Consider the following 23,439-nt stretch of genomic DNA (forward strand, 5'->3'; position numbering starts at 1 on the left):
CACCTGAGGATCGGGGCTGCCCTATGCCTCGGGGCAGATAAAAGCCAGTCACCCCCCCCCCCAGTCCCAGGTTACTTGGTAGGTTGCCAATTCCTGCCTGAACCCTGTCCTGCATTCCCGCCTGCACTCCTGACCTCACCTGACTCCCTGCCCTGCCCTGCCCTGCCCTGCCCTGCGGCCAGCTTCAGCTTCTACGGACTGCCTCCATACTGCACCTTCGACCACGGACTGGACTCGGACCTCGCCTCTCGGTTAACCCACGGGACCAGCACATAACTGTTAGGTGGTTGTTAATGGCTGGTTGACAGACCAAACCCAAAGAGTGCTCACTAACGATTCTTCATTATCCTGGGGGAAAAGTGACAAGTGGGGTGCCACAGGTTTCTGTCCTGGGCCCACTATTGTTCAACATTTTTATAAACGACTTGGACAAAGGAATTGATGTGATGGTCACCAAATTTGCAGATGACACCAAACTGGGAGCCAGTGCTGCTGAAGACAGAATCGGGATTCAAGATGACCATAACAGGTTGGAGAACTGTCAATATTAATGAAATGAATTTCAGTTGGGACAAATGTAAGGTTCTGTGCCTAGGCGGAGAGAATCAGCTTCACAAACATTAGATGGGGAACACCTAGCTTGCCAGTAGTACACGTGAAAAGGATCTAGGAGTCTTTGTAGACAACAAGTTGAACATGAGTCAACAGTGTGATGCAGCAGCAGCAAAAAAAAAGCTAATGCTATTCTAGGCTGCATTAACAGAAGTATGGTGTCCCGATCAAGGGAAGTAATATTTCCACTCTAGTTTGCTTTAGTCAGATCACACCTGAGGTACAGTGTCCAGTTCTGGGCACCATGATTTAAAAAGGATATTGACAAGCTGGGATGTGTGCAGAGGAGGGTGACCATGATGATCAAGGGTCTGGAAACCAAGTCTTATAAGGAACAGTTGAGGGAACTGGGTACGTTTAGCCTGGTAAAGAGGAGACAGAGAGGAGATGTGATAGCCATCTTCTGTTTCCTCCTGCTCCAGAGGCTAGGACCCACAACAATGGCTTCAAGTGACAAGAAAGGAGGTTCTAACTAAACATCAGGAAGAACCTTCTAACAGTAAGAGCTGTATGACAGTAGAACAGTCCCCTTTGGGAGGTTGTGGACTCTCCTTCATTGGAGATTTTTAAGCAGAGTTTGGGTGGCGGCCTGTCATGGTTGATCTAGCTGAGATTCCTGCATTGCAGGGGGTTGGACTAGATGACCCTCAGGGTCCCTTCCAACTCTATGATTCTACGATTATTTCAGCAGGCCTTTCGAATAACTGAACTTGATCCATTGCCAAGAGAAATAGAAATACCATGGTAACAGAAACAGCTGGAGACAGCCAGAATAGGGTAGCTGAAAGGTAACTTCAAGCGTGGATAATGAAAAGCCAGCTCAAGAGATGCCTCATTATAGGCTTGGATTTCCAACCCTAATGATATTAGGAAGTAATTCACATAGATTAAAAAAGAGTATGTATGCTTAAAATGAAAGACAGGTCACATGACAAATATGCAATACCTTTATCACAGAGCTACCAACACAGAACAGTTCAATTATTTCAGAGAATATCAATAAAGTAATGTCACAAAACCTCAGCAGCATATTCTATTCCTATTCCATAAGAACAACTTATCACAGTACAATAAAGGTAAAGGTAGAGGGACCCCTGACAGACGACTCTGGGGTTGCGGCGCTCATCTCGTTTCATTGGCCAAGGGAGCTGGTGTACAGCTTCCAGGTCATGTGGCCAGCATGATGAAGCCGTTTCTGGTGAAACCAGAGCAGCGAACGGAAATGCCGTTTACCTTCCCGCCGGAGCGGTACCTATTTATCTACTTGCACTGGCATGCTTTTGAACTGCTAGGTTGGCAGGAGCAGGGACTGAGCAACGGGAGCTCATCCCGTCGTGGGGATTCGAACCGCTGACCTTCTGGTCGGCAAGCCCTAGGCTCTGTGGTTTAACCCACGGCGCCACCCGCATACCTCAATATAGGATAATTAATGGTGGAGAAACTGACTGTCCAAAACCAATCAAAATTTGTGTTTGTTCTTTCATAGGACAACTATGATATCATTTAACAACTGGCAATTTTCAGCGATATTATGCACAGAGTAGCTTGAAATAGCCAAAGTAAAGAACAACTGAGTCCTGTCCCTCCATTAATTATTTTTATATTCAAGTCTGAGAGCTTCAGAATGGCCAATCCAGCTCTAAAGAAACTCTGTTATTAGGTCTTAAAAATTAATGGAGTTTGATTTCAACCATCCATTGACTCTTTATTTCTAGTCCCTTATTTTTTCTCTCTCTGTGTACTTCTCTGCAAAACTCAGGACTAGAACTTTACACACGCACACAAAGACCCCTAATTATTTCTGAATTTGGATATCATTTATGGTGCCCATTTTGCCTGTCTGAATTTACATGATTACAAAGCAACAAAAATTGAATCCAATCATATTCTGACATGACGCTTACTTCCAAGTTAAATGTACCCCTAATAATTACCTAAGGAATTAAAAATAGCCTGTAAATTAAGTTTACAATGATGAAAAAGCTTCAGTAAGCTCGAGAGTTATTTTCATATAAGATTGATTTGCCCGATTGTTAAACATAAGAATGTTGGAAATAAGTAATTAACACACCTGGCCAAATACTAGTCAACAAATATTTCAGAAAATCTTTTAATAATTCTGTTACATTAGCTGAAAGGTCATCTGGGGGAAAAAATCCAATTTTATTAGAAACATTTAATGGCAAGTCTATTAATGGCAGCAGAAGTTATGACAACATGCCACTGGGAAAAGTACTACACAAAAACCAGAAGTACACATTCCCAGTTGGCTCCTAATTTTTACCAGGCTCGGATAAGCCTAAGCATTAGTGAACGTAATTGTTTCTGTCACTCAAAGTGGCAATCCTGCTGAATCTCTGGTTAACCTCTGGAATCGGGAAATGACTAGGCAGTTGATGCTCTTGAATGCCAGCTGCCCACATGCGGAGCAAAGCTAAGTCACTGGTGGTCCCAAGAGTTGGCAGCACTGAAAATGAAAAGGCTGCTGACTAGATTGATGGAGGTGGAAGACTCGTGACAATAGCTTCCTCTTCCTCTTACCATACCCATCCCACGATGGACGGCCTTGTTCCTCCAATCAAAACCAACACATTTACTCCTCCCATTTCACATCCCATAATGAAATACCATTACCATTCGCTCTTGTTTTCTCTCTGTCTCTCTTTTGAATCATAACCGCTTTTTTTCAAAGCTGTTGGCACTCCATCTTCTCCTTGTTATGGTTGTATCTGAATACATGCCTATAATCACGTGGTTTATTTTGTACACTTCAACAGTAGCCTGGCAAGCAGGCACCATCCCAAAACTGGAGCCATCTAGCAGCAAGAGAACATCAACTGACAAAAGAACATTAACTCAGACATAACTTTACACAGAAATGTATTCTTCTACATATTGCATGCAAATAAAACCCAGTGCAGAATATACAATGCACCAGCCTTCTCCAACTTGGTGCCCTTTGAATGTTTTGGACTACAACTAACAGCAGCCCCAGGCAGCTGTCAGGGCTGGCTCAGATGCAGGTCAGCATTCAAACCCAGAGACGAGCAAAAAGCTTAGTTCTTGATTCAAGAAAGCAGCAAACAATGCAGAGAAGCCTCAAGGCAGGACCAGCTTCCATAGCACAGTTGCCAGGACTGACAGTTCCTGCTTCCCCCTAAGACATCTCCTTCTTCTAGAGGCTGTCCACAAAGACATAAACTACAGTGGGAGGGATCTCTTGCTTGTTGTTCAGCCATATATGCATAGCTCTTTGTGTCCTTGGAGACAAGGGGAAGCGGAACTTAACACAGTAGGACAGGCAAACTCCTTGGAAGCTGCATGGGCTGAGTCTGAACTGCTTTCTGCCCTTGGCTCTTCTCTCTCACTCAGACCTGTTGCCTCCTCACCACCTTCATCTTCTGAGCTGTCCTCAGTGTCCTACCACCATTCCCCGTGCTCTGAACCTTCATTCTCTGAGGCTTCCTTAGCTGGTGCCTCCCACCACTCCTTGTCATCTAGCCAGTTCCTGACAGCAGCACAGCCAATGATCAATGATTATGGAACCCACAGAATTGCAGAGTTGGGACTGTGAAGGTCGTCTAATCCAATCCCTGCAATGCAGGAATCTTTCACCCAACGCGAGACTTGAACCCACGACCCTAAGATTAAGAATCTTGTGCTCTACCGACTGAGCTATATCATCATCCAACAAAATCTAGAGGATACCAGGTTGTGGAAGGCTGGGCATACACACACTCAAATAGGTCTGCATAATCGATTCACTTTATAGGACATATATTTGAAGTCATGGCAGTACACATATGGTAGAATATTGCATTTACCTGCATAGAGAAGTTTTCTATCTCTTCTGCTCGTTTCCAATACCAGTCCGTGACCAGTTTTATGGAAAGCTCAGTGGTTCTGTACTTCAGCAACTCAGGTTGAGACTCATATAAAAATTCGCCTTCATCTTGAAGAGCTGGTTCAACCATCAGCCTGAGCATCACAGATAAACGGCCATTAAATGTAGAAACCTAGGACTTTAAAATGATGCTAACCTGGGAACTGTAGTTTGTTAAATGTGCTGAGAACTGGAGGAGACCCCTCACAGAGCTACAATTCCTAGGATTCTTAAACTACAGGTCCCAGAATTCTTTGTGGGAAGCCATGGCTGTTGAAGCGGTATAAGAATTATTTCAATGTATGGCATGGATGTTAACCTATGTCTTAGGCAGACTCATTAGGATTAATTATCTGTTGAAAAATCATGTTAAATGATAACTAGTTCTGTTCTGAAAAACTAGCGCCTATAAATAAATATTTTTTTAAAAAAATAATCTAATTTTGGAGGTCACCACTGTTATTTACATAATGGGCATTTGACCTTTATGCAAAAGCCTACACAGAGAAAACATATTTACCCCTACTGAATTTCCAGCTATTCCTGGTAATTAACCTTATCACTACATCAACAGGTGTTTACATAATAGAGGCAATTTACTACAGTGCTCCAAATGAGTTGACAAGCTTGCCTATTTAAGCAGAAGCAATACTTTAATGTGCAAAAGCCGTTGCAGGCATGAAAACCTGTTGCCACATACAGAAAGGGCACTGTTACAACGCTGAGCCTGTAAGTTATTACTTGGCTGTCAGGATTTTACCCAAGCAAGAACAGGAGCCACACGGTTCAGCTGTTCACTTCTTTCTACTCACGGTGATGGGAGCAGGAGAAAGATCCTGTGTGCTTGAGGCCCAATTCTGATCTCACTATGATTAAAATCCTGTGGCTCAAGTAAGGAGGCTTGCTAAGTAAAGAATCATTCAAATCACTGCGAAAGCCATAAAGGGAAGCGTGCATCACCCCACGGCGCCATGCACATAGCAATTCTTCTGTGTACTTATACAGGTTTCACCTCATACAGCATGATCAAAGCTTGGGATTGTATCACGGGACCACAGCCCAGAGCTCTGTGCATTTTGGGACTTCCTGTTTCCGCCAGAAAAAAAAAGAAGGAAGTAATCCACATGTGTTTTCCTCCCCAATAAGGAAACGGGTAGCTCCTACACTTGAGTCTTCAAAGATAGTAAGGCCAGGTGGGATAGTTGCTTAATTGCAACTGACTGGTGCTAATGTAAAAATGGACTGATATATTGCACACACACAAGCCAATTCCATACACCTACTTGCACGGTGCCCTCTCGCACCAGTCTTCCTCCCTGTGCTTCTGTTCATTCCAGGGAAGAATTTTCAGTGTTCCATCTCTGCGGCTATTAGAAAACAAAACAAAAATATCAATGGTGTGTTGAAAACCAGTCTACTAATTAAATGCACAGTAACAGGAATTGGGGCGAGGAATAAATACTGTGAAAGGCAGAAACAGCACTTTATGCTATATTAATATATCCACTAACTGTGTCCTTTTATTTAAAATGCATCTCTGGGTTATTTGTGGGGCATAGGAATTCATTCATTCCCCCCCCCAAAAAATATATATATATAGTCCGGCCCCCGACAAGGTCTGAGGGACAGTTAACCAGCCCCCTGCTGAAAAAGTTTGCTGACCCCTGCTGTAAACTGTTGTCATTGTTATTATTATCATTGTTATCATTATTATTATTATTGTTGTTGTGTTGTCCTATTGTATAGGATATTATGTTTTTTTTAATGTATGATGCTTTGTTGCATTTTTAAATATGCTGTAAGCTGCCCAGAGTGGCTGGAGAAACCCAGCCAGATTGGAGGGATATAAATATTATTATTATTATTATTAGCCTTAGCCTTAGCCTTAGCATTAGTATTAAAATACAGCACACACAAAGATGGCACTGTATATGGTTTTCTCAGCTTGAAGCTCAAGCACAGGCAATTTACGCCACCAAACCCATCTTTAAAAAGGCCAGCAGGGGCACTAAGAAATAGTTCCAACTGAAAGAATAGAAAGGCGGCAGGTTTGTGAGGATACAGAGACCGCTGTCAGTTGCCCGTCCTTGGTCTTTGCCACAAGTGAACAGCAAATTGCATGGCCGTACCAGAGCTATTTTGACATGTGTTGCATCACATGTTTCTTACATGTATACAACCTCTTCACTTAGAAATAGATGGCTTTCTCTTGCTTCCACAGCAGGGTCTCAACCTCACTACTGCAAATCTTTTAAATTAATAGCAAGAGAGAAAATGACATCTGTGGATTCTTTGAAGTAATAGGATTTTGTACCAACTTCTGAGCAAATTATTCTCCTGAGCCAAGATATCCCTGCTGTATTGATTTTCTCAATTAAGTCAGATGTGGCTCTCTTGCTATAGGCATCTAGGGTGAAATATTTCCTGTGGTAATAAAAAACATCTACAAACAGAATGGGTGCTTGCCAACAAAGATAAAGATTAACAACAAAAAGAGTTATTACCAGACCGATCCGTTATGGTTTTAAAAGTATCATTGCCGTGGCATTTCCAGGACTCTCAAAAGCCATAAAAACAACTTGTTAAGAGACAAAACGTAATGAAAAAGACAAAACGTAATGAAAGGGAAACAGAAAACAAAGCTCCACCATTTTAGCAAGTCTTCGTTTGAAGCAATGGCCATTCTGTTTCTCATTAGCCCAACCATTCTGCTATACTATTGATTCCGCCACATATTCCAGAAAGAAAAAATTGTGCCACACGGAAGCCATGATATATCCTACAACTTAAGCAGAGTTTGTCGGACATCAGGGTAGACTCTAAAACATGTTTGCAATCCAGGACTCGTTTCTGGAGCAGTGGCATTGTTACCTACAAACTATGGGGCCTACATATGGGAAGTTGCAATGGGGTGGGTGTGGGGAGGTAATGTAATCAGGGGAGGCGTGCAGAAGGATTTAACCCGTTACTCCCCTTATTGCAGTCCTGATGAAAAATCCTCAGTATTTTATTTGGTTTGGAAGGAAATCCTCCATTGGAAATTCCCCCACCCACTTTGCTCTCGTGCCATCAATTACCACCACAATCCAGCTAATGCAATTTGTATTTTAAAAAACAACAACCGCATGCTAAATACAAAGACACATGTAGTTTGGCTCTGACAAGAGGAACTTTTTAAAAGTTAACTTTTTCTATTGGTTTTACAATATTTTATAAATTTTAACTTTAACCATTTCAAACATTAAAATAAAAGGTTGTATTGAACCTTCAGACCTACTTCCCTCCCTCCATGAGTTCCATATTCAAGATAAAATTTTCTGCATATTTCCCCTTTATCCATCTGTTAAATATCTCTAGTTACCATACTTAATTGACAAGAGGAACTTTCAAGTCAGCAAGTGCAGCTTCCAGGAAGATCTGATCTTTGCCACTATCCCAACAGCAGTCCAGAATGCTTGCTCCACATTTTAATCCAACGAATATAACTTGCATTTAAAATGTGTCTCAACTCCCTCTGCAGCACGGTACACAGTTAGCTGCGACTAGACCCATTCAAATCAAAAGGGATCTAAATCTGCTCAGCTTTTTATACCCTTGATTTATACTGTTTATTCTCGGGGCTTTGGAATCCTTCTGTGCTTATTATGCACAAGATGCCTGCAGAGCTGTAGTCTGTTCTCAATTATTTATTGTTGGGATTTTCAGCCGCTCTTTCGCCAAAGCTGCTACACACTGCTGACAGTACTTGAAAACAGAACAATTAAAAAGAACAGCTATTCTCCCATTTGTAGAACTCCGAGACAAATCTCTAGGTCGTGTATGATCTAATGATGCCTCGATGAATTTTGGTTGAATGGCACAGCTATTTCAGAGCAGTACATAAACTTCATGTTGCCAACTGAACTCATTTCTGCAACTGATGAATTCCAACATAAATATGTAATACCGTCCGCCCAGTTAATCCTAGCCATGCAGTTGTAGGAAGAGTTTTAATCCCTTCTACAAATTTGTTGTTTTGCACTTATTTTTGGACAGCACTGCCTGACTACAAGAGATAGCAGCAGGCAGTACTTTTAATATCAGCCAGCTAAAAGAATAGTGTTAAGTGCTTGTCGAAGACTATTATAGAACTGCTCAAGCTGAACAAATCCACTTTGGCTTTTAGAAATTTAAGTTGGCACATCTTCTTTCACTCTTAATATACAAACAAATGAGCAGACCTAAGGCTGCTTTCTCAGTGTGAACCTTCACAGTAGGCATAAGAGAAATCAATCTAGTCCCAAGCATGTATCATTACAGTTTTAAAATGTCAATGGATACTTGCTGGCAAAGTTCCTTTCTTCTAATATTGTGGGAAGTCTAACAAATCCATGCATGCCGACACAAAGGCGTGCCAATATGCAAGGACGCACGCTGTTTCAATACAGAAAAATCATTGTAGAGAACTCAGTATTGTCACCTTGTGGCTGGATGCTGCACCACTCCCACACACCCCACACCGCGAAAAGGAAAAACAAACAAAAGCAAAAAAATTTCTCTCTTGCACGTTACTATCCTAAAAATGAAAGGTGGCTTGTTGTAGGAAGAGTCAAGCAAAGCAAACCTACTAGAAACTAGACATCGAGACACGTCACAGCTACCACAGTAGAGATTGCAAAGGGGCGTCAATGGGAGACACACGCAAGCATATGGCACTACTGGCTACCATCCACTGTAGGTTAAGATCCACTGTGTTTTAGGAATATGAGCTCTTCTTGATGTCCAATGACTAGATTGTGTTGCTGTTTCAACAGCAACAGTGCCACACAGCAGGCCTTTTGACAGGAAGGCCTTGGTTGCTTCTTGGGAGCCAGTGTGGTGTAGTGGTTAAGAGTGGTGGACTCATAATCTGGTGAACCGGGTTTGCTTCCCCGCTCCTCCACATGCAGCTGCTGGGTGACCTTGGGCCAGTCACACTTCTCTGAAGTCTCTCAGCCCCACTCACCTCACAGAGTGTTTGTTGTGGGGGAGGAAGGGAAAGGAAATTGTTAGCCGCTTTGAGACTCCTTAGGGTAGTGATAAAGCGGGATATCAAATCCAAATTCTTCTTCTTCTCGTGCATTTCTTCTTAAGTTGAAAATTCAGACTGCTGCTACATTTTAAGTGTTATTATAACATCACTCTTTAGAATAATTGATCGGTGCTTTGTTCTTCTCATCGGATACTGCTTATTTACTGCTCATTTATTGATGGGGCTCATCCACCTTGGAAGGGAGCCCATCTAGGAGATGGGTCCTAAACTGCCTTGCGGGACATCTTCGGGAGAAAAAAAAGGCGTAAAAGAGTAAACCCGAAACAAATCCAGAGTGGAGTCCCTAAAGCGGTTGGATGGCGCCTTCCGGCAACCCCTGCAGCCAAGCTGGTGCCAAACAAATCGCTCTGCTTTCCTTCAGACCACATCAGCAAGGCTGAGAAAGGGGTCTTGTCGACTGGGCAGCCCAGGACCTCCAGCCACACTGCCCAGGCTTGCACCCCAGGTGTTCCTAATGCAACAGTTTAACTCCACTCCCGGAGGCGCACTCCATTGTCTCTCAAGGCAACAGGAACTGTATCTTTATGGTTTTGCCGTCAAGCCAGCTTGAGTGTTTTATGATAGAAGAGGATGAGAAATCAATGGCTGAATGAATGAAGTGGGACAGCAAAATCACAGGTATCGACTTGCATTCTAATTTTCCTTCAACAGTTCATGGAGGAGAAGATACTGGGGTAGGGTAGGTTCCCATATCCTTTTCCCCACTGCAGCTCCCTCTGCCCCAGGGGCTGAGGGACCCTTGGTAATGGCAATGGCAAAGGCAAAGGCAAAGGTAAAGTGCTCCATAGGTACTGTAGGCCTGGAGACAGCAGCTGCTCACCAGCAGCCCATATCTTCCAGCCAATGTTAGAAACTCAGATATGTAAGTTAGGTTCCAAGTGGCTCCTTAAACCAGGGTTGCTGTCACCAAAACGGAATGCCACATTGCCATTTTGGGGCCAGACAACTTGAAAGTTGACTTTTTCTATTTTCCTTTTTTTATACATTTTTATTGGTGTTTTTTACATATCATTTCCAACAATCATTTAACATAACTTCTTATCTCATACAGTATTTTAGACTTCCGTCAACAATCTCTGATGATTTTCCGTTCTTTATCACTTATTCTGCATTTCTTAGTTTCTCTATTACTCTTAATTATCATTAACTAATAAGTCCCTTCGTAGTCTTTTTTGCCATATTTCAAATAGTCCTCCTTACAGAACTTCTTGCAGTCCTACTAGCATAATCTGTTCATTACAATTGCTTTTCAAACAGTTCAAATATTTACTCCAGTCTTCTAAGAATCTCTGGTCCCACAGGTTTCAAATCCTTCATGTTAATTTATCTAATTCTGCACGGTCCATTAATTTCATCCGCCACTCTTCTTTCGAAAGTCGCCTTTTTCAATATGACTTTTTGGTTCCTGAAATTCATTCTGATTGTGCAGATAAAATATAATGGCTAGAAAATGCACCTGGCGAATTTTGAACACTGATCTTCCCTAAAGGGAAAGGAAGGGGGAGGGAAGGGGCAAAGCCTCTCAAATTGCCTTGCAAGCAAATGGCTTTAAAAATGTTGCTTTTTCCATAAAGGAAAGCATGGGAGACAAAGCAGCTGCTGTAACCCAGGAAATCTCACCAAAAGCCCCTGCTAGGCTAGACAGGGTTCCCCTGATAATGTGTAGCTGGCACTGAAGGTCATAACTAAAGGTTTATTTTTACCAAAAAGAAATAAAAGAACTGAGCAAAAACAAATAAAATTGTTTAATTGATGTAGCCAAAAGAAATAGTTGGCTTGTACATTTTCCTGAGGTTGCAATGTCTAATTGAAAGTTGAGCAAGTCATTAGCCTTCGCAATTATAATCTCAACCTTCTGAATGTTTCAAGGAAACTAGAAAGTCTAACTCATTTCTGAGCCCACTTGAACAATGTGCATTATCCCTTTTAAGTTCCTAGCTAGTTGCCCTTTCTGTAGTCTTTAGAATGAAGCTGTTAAAGAGTTAGCTTATCTTTTAATGAAGGCAAGGAACCACCAAGCCAAACTGCACCCATAATGTAACAGCATATCACGTTTATAAGCCATCGAAGGCCTGGCTCCCGTCTCAACACCCGTAACCCAAGTTCTTTAAAAATGAGCCATTTATAACATTTCTCCTTGTAAATAGATTATTTTATCGTCTGTCCTTGAGGGGTTTGAAGCTTCAAATCACCAAGGATTCATATCAGTGCTCTGCTAGAAAAAAAGAAAATTATGCTGCCTAAAATTAAGCACAATATTCCAAAGTGCCAACTAGGGAGCATAGCAAAGTGTAGATTAAATGCACCTCAGGCACTTGAAAGCCAGAAAAAGTCTGTCAAACAGCAAAACATCCTTCATCATGACTATTTATTTATTGTTTCCATTAGGTGCTTTGCAAGTCAAAGAAAAATGGCACTGCTGCGCTACTAAACTCGCAGGCATTGGGTATCAAATGTTTATAAAGCTGGCTCCCAGGAACTGAAAATATTTTCACCCTAGTGTGCAGACTTCCAAGATGAAATGGTAGCACTGGGGTATGTGCAATGATTTTTGAGCCCTGAACACACCAGACAAAGCAGTTCTACTATGATTATCAGTTTATACAGAGATCTTTCTTTTAAAAAAACAAAACAAAACCAGGCACCACAATTTTCAAATTCGGTGTTCTGTACCTATGCATGAAATGACATGCACACACGTTTTCCACAGATATGGAATGGACAATTCCTTCCACACACATTTTTTCCTTTGTGTAACCTGGCAAGTGGCTTTGTAAATTACCCAGTTGGGAATCAAAGAAACCCAACTCCAATAGATCTGTTCTTATTCAAACAGCAAATCAAAATGCACCCTGCCTCTCTGCGGATATTTTAGTAAACAAACAAATAATTTAAATAAGTAAATTACTGAGGATGGTAGCTTATGGCTCACAATTTTAATTCAAAACAACAATATCTTGCAGAGGTAATGGCTTGGATCCAAACAACCTTGAGCGTTCGGAGAAAAACATGCCAATTCACTTTAGGTTGTGTCAAAAAGACAAAATGCTTCCACCTCTGTGTGTGACACGAAGATAACAGCAATTGTCCAGATACATAAAAGAGGTTTTCCAATATTAATACACAAGTTGAGCTGCAGATTTTGAAAAGCCGGGGTGGGGGTGGCGACACCCTGAAACGCTTACGACAAAGTTCCCCTTCTCCCTACGTCTGCTCTTTGCATTGCAGTACTGATATGAAAATTAAATTATGGTGGTCGGCAAAATAAATGCCGGGGTAAACTGAACCGTCATGGCCGAGCATATCCATTTCTCCCTCTACAGCAGGCATGGCCAAACTTGGCCCTCCAGCTGTTTTGGGACTACAATTCCCATCATCCCTGAGCACTGGTCCTGTTAGCTAGGGGTGATGGGAGTTGTAGTCCCCATACAGCTGGAGGGCCATGTTTGGCCATGCCTGCTCTACAGGCACCCCGCCACAAACACTTATGTGCATCCCACTTGCGTGTGACCCTGTTTATGTGGGTCAGCATGAAATACATAAATAAATAGATTGGCCATCCCTCGCATGGGGCTGCTGCCCGAGCGAGGAAAGGCAGCCTTCAATCAATCAGCGGCAAGGGGGGGGGAACCTTCTCCCTGCCTCCACAACTCCCTGCTGTGTGATCACAACCCCATTCTGGCACTAGTTCTGCTGGGTGCCCTTCTCAGTCCTCACCCTCCAAGGCCAGTTTCTGCACACACTGCTTCCCTTCAGGGAGGCAGGCAGGCTCAGGATAGGTCAGGCAGCAGCCTCAAGAGATTTCCAACGTTAGTCTCTATCGCTCTCTCTCTCCTCCCCACATGCCCTCCCTATCAAAGTGGGGTGCTCCCCACTTTATGTAATTTCACTTACGTGCATGGGGGCCTTGAATACTGCCCTCACATAAGTGGGGGTGACGCCTATACTAAAACCTATAATTGGGCCAAATTAAGAGAAGGGAGCAAGTAAATATGGCATCATGGGATCAATGCTGAAATTCCACGTAGACAGATGTTTCAAGATCCTACAATTTCTATGGTATGCTGCAGTAACAGAGTCACTTTAAATCATGTTTGCTATGGAATCCTGAACATTATAGTTCTATGGAGGAGGAGGCTGGGGGTTTCTATTAGAGAATTCCTGGCCTTCCCACCAAACTATAATTCCCGGCTCTGATAGAAGCCATGACCTCCCAACAATGACCTGGTTTGCACATATATGGTATGCCATGATTTATTAAACAATGGTTTATTAAACCATAGTGTCTCTGATCAGGGATGATGGGAACTGTAGTCCAAAATATCTGGAGGGCAAAAGGTTGGGGATGCCTGTCCAAAAGCATGAAACAAGAGCTAGAAAACAAACCCAGCTTTGGAGAGACAAGCCATGGTTTGTTTCATCACCTATGGAATGTGTATAAGCCTGATAAACAAACCATAGCTTACCCCACCCCTGAACTAAACAGAGCCATGTCCAATGTTGTCAATACTGTTGGAATCCCATGGTAGCGCAGGAGTTTCTAATATTAAGTAACCCTTCTGACAAAACCACAGCAGTTTGTCTTGGTTAACAGGAAGCTCAGCATATTCCTACCCACCCGTGACACAAATCAATAGCAAACTGGGGTGGTTGTGGGGGGAGGACAAGCCACAATCAATTGAACAGGATAGGATTCTAGCCACAAAGCTTTAGAATTTCTGTTTACTTGGACAAATATGTAAAACTAAGAAGAAGAATTCTATGTTTGTGGTTAATTTCCAGCAAGCCCATTTCAAACTGTGGTTTCTGAAGCTGGCTTGCTGGATATAGCGTTAACCGCAGTTCCTAGATCTGGATGAGATGGTTAACAAAAAGAATCTGAACTCTCCCAGCCACACAGGAGGAAGAGTGTGAGCCTAAAGCTTGCTGCAACGCGTCCACATGATGCTAAAAATGGTAAAAAATGGTTTACTGTGGCATGCAAATTCAGCACCTATCTTCCAAAACACCTAGGTCATTTTCAAGAGAAATATCAGGTGTGTGCAAGTACCTGGGCCATTCCGTAACATTTGTTTTCAGGCCTTTTTCCAGCCTGCTCTAGGGTTAATGCATCATTTAACACAACTGAAAATAAAAATTACCTATTTTCTTTCATTTTTTTTAGAAAAAGCAAAGACTTTCCAAAAAGCCCCGCTATGCAAAACTTTCAAGGCAGGCCCTTTCCGCTTTCAGGGAAAGAGATATACAAAAGCTAATATACAGTCAAATATGGCATTTAAGAAGAAAGACATCTTTTAATTACGTATTTTTTGCTCTATAGGACGCACTTTTCCCCCTCCAAAAATGAAGGGGAAATGTGTGTGCGTCCTATGGAGCGAATGCAGGCTCCTTGGCTTCGCGGCGACGCGCCTGTCCTGGAAGTTGGAGGAGGAACAGAAGGGTCTCCTTCTGTTCAGCTTCGCTGAAGGGTGCTGCGCCTTTTCCCTCTCTGCGCAGCGCCTCTCCTGTGAAGGAGAGGCGCTGCGCAGAGAGAGAGAGAGAAGGTGCAGCGCCCCTTGAGCAATGCGCTTATCAAGCGAAGCCCGAGGAGGAACAGAAGGGTCTCCTTCTGTTCCTTCTCCAGCTTCGCTGAAGGGCGCTGCGCCTTCTCCCTCTCTGCGCAGCGCCTCTCCTGTGAAGCAGAGGCGCTGCGCAGAGAGAGAGAGAGAAGGCGCAGCGCCCCTTGAGCGACTCGCCTGTCATGCGAAGCCGGAGGAGGAACGGAAGGGACTCCTTCGGTTCCTCCTCCCGCTTCGCAGCGACGTGCCTGTCCAGCGAAGCCCGAGGAGGAACAGAAGGGTCTCCTTCTGTTCCTTCTCCAGCGTTGCTGAAGGGGCGCTGCACCCTCTCCCTCTCTGCACAGCGCCTCTCCTGTGAAGGAGAGGCGCTGCGCAGAGAGAGAGAGAGAGAAGGCGCAGCGCCCCTTGAACGACGCGCCTGCCATGCGAAGCCGGAGGAGGAACAGAAGGGACTCCTTCTGTTCCTCCTCCCGCTTCGCAGAGATGCGCCTGTCCAGCGAAGCCCGAGGAGGAACAGAAGGGTCTCCTTCTGTTCCTTCTCCAGCTTCGCTGAAGGGTGCTGTGCCTTCTCCCTCTCTGCGCAGCACCTTTCCTGTGAAGGAGGGGTGCTGCACAGAGAGAGAGAAGGCACAGTGCCCCTTCAGCGACGCGTCTGTCCTGGCTTCTGCTTTAACCCTGCGCAGCCTCTTTGGGCAGGGGGAGCCTTCATCCCGCTGCCCTGAAGAGGCTTGGCGGGGTTACCCCAGAAGCCAGAACAGCCACACGGTATCCCAGAAGCCAGATCCCTCTTGCTGTTCTGGCTTCTGGGGTTCAGAATAATTTTTTCTTGTTTTCCGCCTCCCAAAACTAGGTGCGCCCTATGGTCCGGTGCGCCCTATGGTGCGAAAAATAGGGTATAGGGCTGAAGCACTGAACACTTAGAACACCAACAGAGTGGGGGAGTAACAAACACACTCAGCTGAACAGAATGGGATTCTGGTCACGGGAATTAGAATTTCATTTCATTTGCATAGACATGTAAATTTCTATACTGGCCACATTTACACATAACCCAAAGCTAAAGAATGGCTAATGCAAAAACGCTACATCCCAGGAATGAGATTACTGTAGCCTCTAATTGGACTTAACAGAACCAAGTCACTGTAAAGATAAAGAGATATGAAAATGTAAAAGAGTGGCTTGCGATATCCATCTCCACTGGATTTCATGCAGATTTAACAAAGCAAACACTATTAGGACTGAGATGAAGGCAGTGGAAGCTGGTCTATTTGGCAAACTAGGGCAATGCCCCACCAAGCTGCTTTGATTCCCCCAACCCCAGCTGCCCTACTTACAACCTTGGCATGGCCTTGGCTATCCCTTGTAGAACCCAGCAGGAGGAGGGTGGGGACAATTCCAGAATTAGCTGGCCCCGCCTGTCATCTGTTCGATATCCTGCCTTCCACCCAATGGGCACCAGCCGCCATTGGACAAAACATGAAATGCTTTTGCCTAAGAGGAAAATCTGATAAAGTTTCACTGAAGACAAAGGACCACGTGCATGGATTTCTGCTTTAAAGTAGCGTTCCTTCCTTTTTTCTCTTTTTTTACTGCAGCCATAATATGCTCTTCAGCAAAGTTACAGCTGTTAAGGGAGTCGTTTATTTGAATTTCCTGACTTTGGTGATACTAATATGTTGACTATAGCACAGCAATATTGTAGTCTAATGCATTACAAACAAAAACAGGAAATTGCAAGGCTTTGGCTATGTGCATTTATAATGCTGGGGAAGGCCATTATTTTCCAGATGGATTACCTCTTAAATTCAAATGGCAATGATTCTCACAATAAACCAAGACTTCCAACTGTCTAATTTTAAAGGAAAATTGAAAAAAGAATCTCTCCTGTCTATGCAGCTAAACATTATACACCAATTTTGCCAGCAGATAGATAGACAGACAGACAGACAGACAGACAGACAGACACAGATAGACAGACTATCATCTAACAAAACAAAGTTTAAATTCTCATAGCAAAATGTTTCAACTTCCGCCTTCATTAATTGTTCTGATAAAAAAGAAGCCGTTCCTGTGGTGACAGGTACACAGTTTTTGTTCAGTTTCGGTTTCAGTTTCTGTTAATTGGTTCTCGTGGGAAACTTGCAGATTCTAGCTTCACCAATTAACTCCAGCTGGTGTCAATTTACTCTTGGCAGAAAGCCCAGGTCTGCTTGACCTAGAAACTACTCACTCTGATTGGTTAACGAGCAGCACTCAACTCTGTTATCTAGGGATTGCTAGCACAGTTTGATGTGAGGTGTGTTAGGAGTTAGAAGTGCTGTGTATGGTTATGAGAGAGAAAGAAAGATAGGATTTATTTTTTCCTTTTAATAAATCCTGTAAATAGTTATTCTGAGTCTAGCTGACTAGTCATTACTGCCGCAACTAGCTTCTTCGCTGTGCAGGAAAACTCTGCTACGTTTGGGCTAAAGCCAATAGGGCTATGCCTGACACTCCAAAGTTCCATGAGGTTATGGGCATTGTGCTGCCAGCCTGAGTTGCGGTGGTGTCAGCATCAACGGCGTTGGTTCCAGTAGTTCCAGAAGTTGTTGTTCCTGGCTGGTTCCTGACCGTGGTGAGCTGGTGACGCAGCGGACTCAAGGACAACAGCTGCAGCGTGTGAGTGCTGGGTGCTGTGGTTCCTGTTTTCTCTCTCGGTGGTCGTGAGTAGCTGGTTCCGGGTTCCAGGGACATCGCTCTCAAGATGGCCTCACAACCAGTTCAGATGGCTTTTGAGCGTCTGAATGACTCCAATTACTTGCTGTGGTCGGAACGCATGCAGGCAGTGCTGCAGAGGGATCGTCTCTGGCAAGTGGTGAGTAAGTTTCCTACGAAGCCTGATGATGAAGACCTCGATAAAGACCAAAGAGCAAGGGCCACAATTGTCTTGGGGCTGGAAGATTCCCAGTTGCCGTATGTGAGGGGAATCAAGACAGCTAGAGGTGTGTGGCAAGCACTTAAAGAACTCCATGTGCGTGAGACAGCGGTTTCCAAGCTGTTCATTCGCAAGGCATTGTACAAGGCAATGTTACAGCCTGGGGTTACAATGCAGGAACACCTACACAGTTTACAGTTAAAGTTTGTTGCGCTACAGGAAAGAGACTGTGCATTAGACCAGCAGGAGAAGGTGGCTATTATTTTGAGTTCTCTCCCGGAAAGCTGGGATAATTTAGTTTTGTCTCTAGAAGGCATGCAGGAGCATGATTTATCAGTCAGTTACGTTACTGGGCGTTTGATTGAAGAATGGCAGAAGAGGCAAGAAAGGTCGTTGGCTGCAGAGGCTTCTACAGGCGGGCGGTTTGGAAGGAGTTCTCATGCCGTACCAGAGGTGAAGCAAGAGCAGCGTACCGGTGAGGAGTCAGCGTTTGCTGTTAGGCGTTGTTTCCGATGTGGGTCTTCAGCGCATCTAAAACGACAATGTCCGGAGTTGGTCAAGTCTCAGTTGCCGGTGCAGGAGCAGAGACGAGATCAGCAGCAGCAGCAGCAGCAGCGTAAAAGGAAATTCTTCAAACAAAAACAGTCGGCTCAGCTGGTGACCGGCGAGGTCAAGATTGCTGATGAGAAACAAGCGGTCTGGGTGGTCGATTCGGGAGCGTCTCGCCACATCGTGAATTCAGATGAATTGTTTGTTTCCAAGAACTCAGCACAGCACAGCCAGGTGGCTCTAGCAGACGGAAGTACATCCGAAGTGATTTCGGGGGGTGCAGTTTTTGTTCCTTGTCTTCGTGAATGCCTGCAAAATGTACTTTGTGTGCCGTCATTAAGGAGCAATCTGATGTCTGTAGATTGTTTGCTGAAAGCTGGGTTTAAAGTGTATTTTGAAGGAGACAGTTGCATTATTAAGAAGGCTGGTGAGATTTTAGGCACTGCTAAGTCAGAGGGAGGCTTGTTTTGGCTTAAAGCAGGATCTCAAGTTGCAGCAGTAGTCAGTAAATCTCAGCCTGCAGTGAATAACAAAGCTATACATGACAACTGTGTGCACTTATTGCATAGGAAAATGGGGCATGCTTGCTGGAAAAGTGTACTAAAAATGTCTGAATTGGCTGATGGGGGTAATTTAAAGAGTTGTAACAAGTACCTTGATTGTAATGTTTGTAAAAAGGTTAAAACCCACAGAGTCTCTTACCCCAGAAGTGACAGAGTTAGTGAGGCACCGCTACAGCTGGTTCACATGGACGTAATTGGTCCATTTGCTGTAAGCAGGGGTGGATCGCGTTTTTCATTAACAATTGTGGATGACGCCACGCGTTACTCCTGGGTTTATCCCATGAAAAATAAGGGTGACGTGTTCACTAAGTTTAAAGGCTGGGTGGCATCTGTGGAAAGATTTCTGTCCATTAAACTCAAAAGGATTCAGACAGACAGAGGTGGCGAATTTATGTCAAATGCCTTTAAAGATTGGTTACAAAAGCGTGGCATTGGGCATAGAAAAACGAACGTTTTTTCCCCAGAGGAGAATGGCGTTGCAGAGCGAAAAAACAGATCTTTACAAGATATGATGTTTGCCATGCTTGATGATGCTGATTTACCCATGTCTTATTGGGGGGAGAGCATGCTCACTGCGTGTTATCTCCAAAATAGGCTCTTTCACCAAACAATAGGTACAACCCCGTACTTTAAATTGTTTCAGAAAAAACCTAAAATTGACCATTTGCATGTGTTTGGATCAAAAGCCTGGGTATTAATTCCGAAACAAATGAGAAAGAAGGGAGATCCTAAGACCAAACAGTTAGTGTTTGTGGGTTACCAGGAGCTGGGAAAAGGTTTCCGCTTTGCTGAAGGGACAAATGGCATTGTGATCTCCAGGAATGCCAGTTTTTGTGAACATAGTGGCTGGGAGAGACTACATGCCAATACTGAGGTTTGGTTTGAACCTTCCCAGGAGCTTTATGACTCTGAAGGTAGACACAGAGAGTCAGAGTCTGAGGGGGAGGAAAGTTCAGATAAGAGCTCTCAGGAAAGTGAAGTTGCTAAGCAACAAAAGAGAGGTCGTAGTTCTGAGGAGGAAAGTGGGTCAGAAGAAAAATTTTCTCCCAGAAGATCTAAAAGACAAAACAAAGGAGTGCCTCCGGTGCGTTTTTCCCCAGATACTGCAAATGTGTTTAGTGTAAGTGCAGAACCCAAGAGTTTTCAGGAGGTGTTAAAGTTACCAAAAGAGGAGGCAGAGCGCTGGAAACAGGCAATGGAGGAAGAGATGTCCTCTCTGAATGAGCACAAGGTTTTTACACCAGTAGCAGCGCCTGAGGGGGCAAAGATTGTAGGCTGCAGGTGGGTGTACAAACTTAAACCTCTGGTGACAGGAGAGTACAAATACAAAGCTCGTTTAGTTGCTCAAGGATATTCTCAGAGGCCTGGAAAAGATTATGACGAGACTTTTTCCCCTACTGCCAAGGGGGACAGTGTAAGGCTGATTCTAACGCTTGGAGCAAAGAGAAAACTCCTGTTAAACCATTTTGACATTCAGACTGCATATTTACATGCACCAATATCAGAAGACCTGTATCTAGCCGAACCGCCTGGTTATGAGACAGGTTCCAATAGAGTGTTGAAATTAAACAAAGCTCTATACGGTCTCAAACAGGCTGCAAGATCTTGGAACAAATGTTTCCATGAGGCCTTAGTGTCATTTGGTTTCAAGCAGAGTACAGCTGACAATTGTGTTTATGTACGTGGTACAGGCAGTGATCAAGAGTTTTGTCTGATTTATGTAGATGATGTATTGTATGCCTGCAAAACAGATAAACAAACTAAAAGATTTGCCAAGCAATTGTCCAGTAAGTTCAAAGTGAAGGACTTAGGCCCGGTTAGGACATATCTAGGGTTGGAAGTGTGCTGGGCCCAAGATGGCAGCTGCCTAATTAGTCAGCAGAACAAAGTTAAGCAACTACTGACTACATACAGGATGCAGGATTGCAAAGGGGCAGCGGTGCCTATGGATCCAGGTTTCATAAAAACACTTCATACAGATGAGAGTCCTGAATTTGAACACCCTGATGTATATCACTCTGTAATTGGAAGTTTATTGTATATAGCACAGTGGTCCAGACCTGATATTAGCTATGCAGTAGGCATATTAAGTAGATTGGTCTCAAAACCCACACTAAATGCCTGGAAAGGGGTAAAACAAGTTCTGAGGTATCTCAAACAGACAATTGGCTATATGTTACAATTAAATTCTTCCGAGGACGAAATGTTGAGTTGCTACTGTGATAGTGACTGGGGAAATTTGCCAGATAGAAAATCTGTCACAGGACTAGTCATAATGGTCGGTGGAGCTTTAATCAGCTGGCGGTCACGCAAGCAAGACGTTGTAAGTGTGTCATCAACGGAATCAGAGTACGCCGCATTGAGTGAATTGTGCAACGAGGTGATTTATTTCAAGCATTTGTTAACAGATTTAAATGTAAATTGTGGAGAACCAGTACAAGTTTACATTGATAATCAAGCTTGTATAACCTTAAGTAAAACAGAGGGTTTCAAATCGCGTTCAAAACATATCTCTGTAAAATACCAAAATGTACGTTGCTGTGTACAAGACAATGTAATCACCTGTACTTATGTGTCAAGTGAAGAAAATGTAGCAGATGTGTTAACTAAACCATTGGCAAAGGTAAAGAACAAGCGAATGTGCAAGGGTTTAGGTTTGCTGGAAAAATGATCTCCTACATAGGTGTATTTGGTGTTAATTGTTCAGCAGAATCTGTGAGGGGGTGTTCAGTTTCGGTTTCAGTTTCTGTTAATTGGTTCTCGTGGGAAACTTGCAGATTCTAGCTTCACCAATTAACTCCAGCTGGTGTCAATTTACTCTTGGCAGAAAGCCCAGGTCTGCTTGACCTAGAAACTACTCACTCTGATTGGTTAACGAGCAGCACTCAACTCTGTTATCTAGGGATTACTAGCACAGTTTGATGTGAGGTGTGTTAGGAGTTAGAAGTGCTGTGTATGGTTATGAGAGAGAAAGAAAGAGAGGATTTATTTTTTCCTTTTAATAAATCCTGTAAATAGTTATTCTGAGTCTAGCTGACTAGTCATTACTGCCGCAACTAGCTTCTTCGCTGTGCAGGAAAACTCTGCTACGTTTGGGCTAAAGCCAATAGGGCTATGCCTGACACTCCAAAGTTCCATGAGTTTTGAGGATAGAAGCTCAAAGTTCTATATCCACCGCCTCAGAAACAGCACCATTTTTATCATAGCAACTGAAGGCGGAAGACGAATCATTTTGCTATAATAATTTAAAACTTCTGTTTTGTTAGTCATGGTAATAAATTTATGCTTTCAGTGATCAGCTGCATCCCACCAAGATTGAAAACAAACTTGTCCAAAGTTGATGCTTTCATTATTCTGTCTCCCCGTGTCTGTGTGCGTTTAAAGGAGGGAAGGGAGAAGGGAGAAGAGGGAGGGCGAGATAAAGAGTTTTAGGGGGAAGGAAGGAAGGAAGATCGCCATTTAGCTAGATAACAAATTCTGCCTTCTGGCAATGCCAAATAGCTCACAAATATGACTATTATCAGGATGAAAGCGAAGAGGGAGAGAAGGTGACAACAGTCTGACAGCCAAGAATATAGCAGGACGAGATGTTGCTGGAAATATAGGCTGACCCTGAACTCACATTAAGAGGAAAATACATTTTCAAAATGTTAGTGCTTCATCCACTGTCGGCCCTTTTTTCCTGTCCTCCCACTCTCACCTTTGTGATTCGGCCGTGCTGCTCTGTATTATCAGGAAGAAACCTGTCCTCTGTCAAACCTCCTCGTAAAACACATTCTTTAAAGGTACTTTTGCCAAACTGGCAAAAACCTCCAGAAATTTTGGGCTACAACTCCCATCAGCCCCAGCCAGCAGTGGTTGGAGGTGATGAGTAGGGCTTGCTAACCTTTTTTGAACCAGTGGACACATTTCAAACTTTGCTGGGGCCACCAGTCACAAAATCGTTGGATATTTTCTCTCTCTGTATGAGAATCATTTGTTCCAGAAACAAGGAAGAAGTTTCAGGAAGCAGTAGAAGGCTGAGATTGTGTTGTCTATGCAAGGACGTTTTCTGTGGGAACTGGTTTTTGGACATGCACAGTGTGACAGGAAGTACCAATAACGGTTCTGTGAAACTTGTTGTAACTTCTTGTGAGTCTCTTGCTTGCGCCTTGCTATTAGAGAAGCAGAGACAGAGAGTCTTGGACTCTTGTTGGACTCTAAGCATGCCTTGACCATGGCAGTGGTGAATGTCTGTATATATTTGCTACCAATTTGCTTTTATGCCTGTCAAGTAAACTTCTATACTT

General features: G+C 43.5%; 1 protein-coding gene across 2 annotated transcripts in view; it reads right to left on the reverse strand.

Moving 5' to 3' along the window:
• NBAS (NBAS subunit of NRZ tethering complex) overlaps positions 1-23,439 on the reverse strand; it is a 186,168-nt gene that overhangs the window by 109,286 nt on the left and 53,443 nt on the right. For both annotated transcript variants that reach the window (XM_081188936.1, XM_081188935.1), the window contains exons 22-23: positions 5,779-5,862; positions 4,437-4,590 (exon numbers count right to left, since the gene is read on the reverse strand). In XM_081188936.1, the coding sequence (XP_081045062.1) occupies positions 4,437-4,590; positions 5,779-5,862 (238 nt within the window). The remainder of the gene's footprint in view (positions 1-4,436; positions 4,591-5,778; positions 5,863-23,439) is intronic.

Source organism: Podarcis bocagei, assembly GCF_964188305.1.
Source record: "Podarcis bocagei genome assembly, chromosome: 3".
Classification (NCBI taxonomy): domain Eukaryota; kingdom Metazoa; phylum Chordata; class Lepidosauria; order Squamata; family Lacertidae; genus Podarcis; species Podarcis bocagei.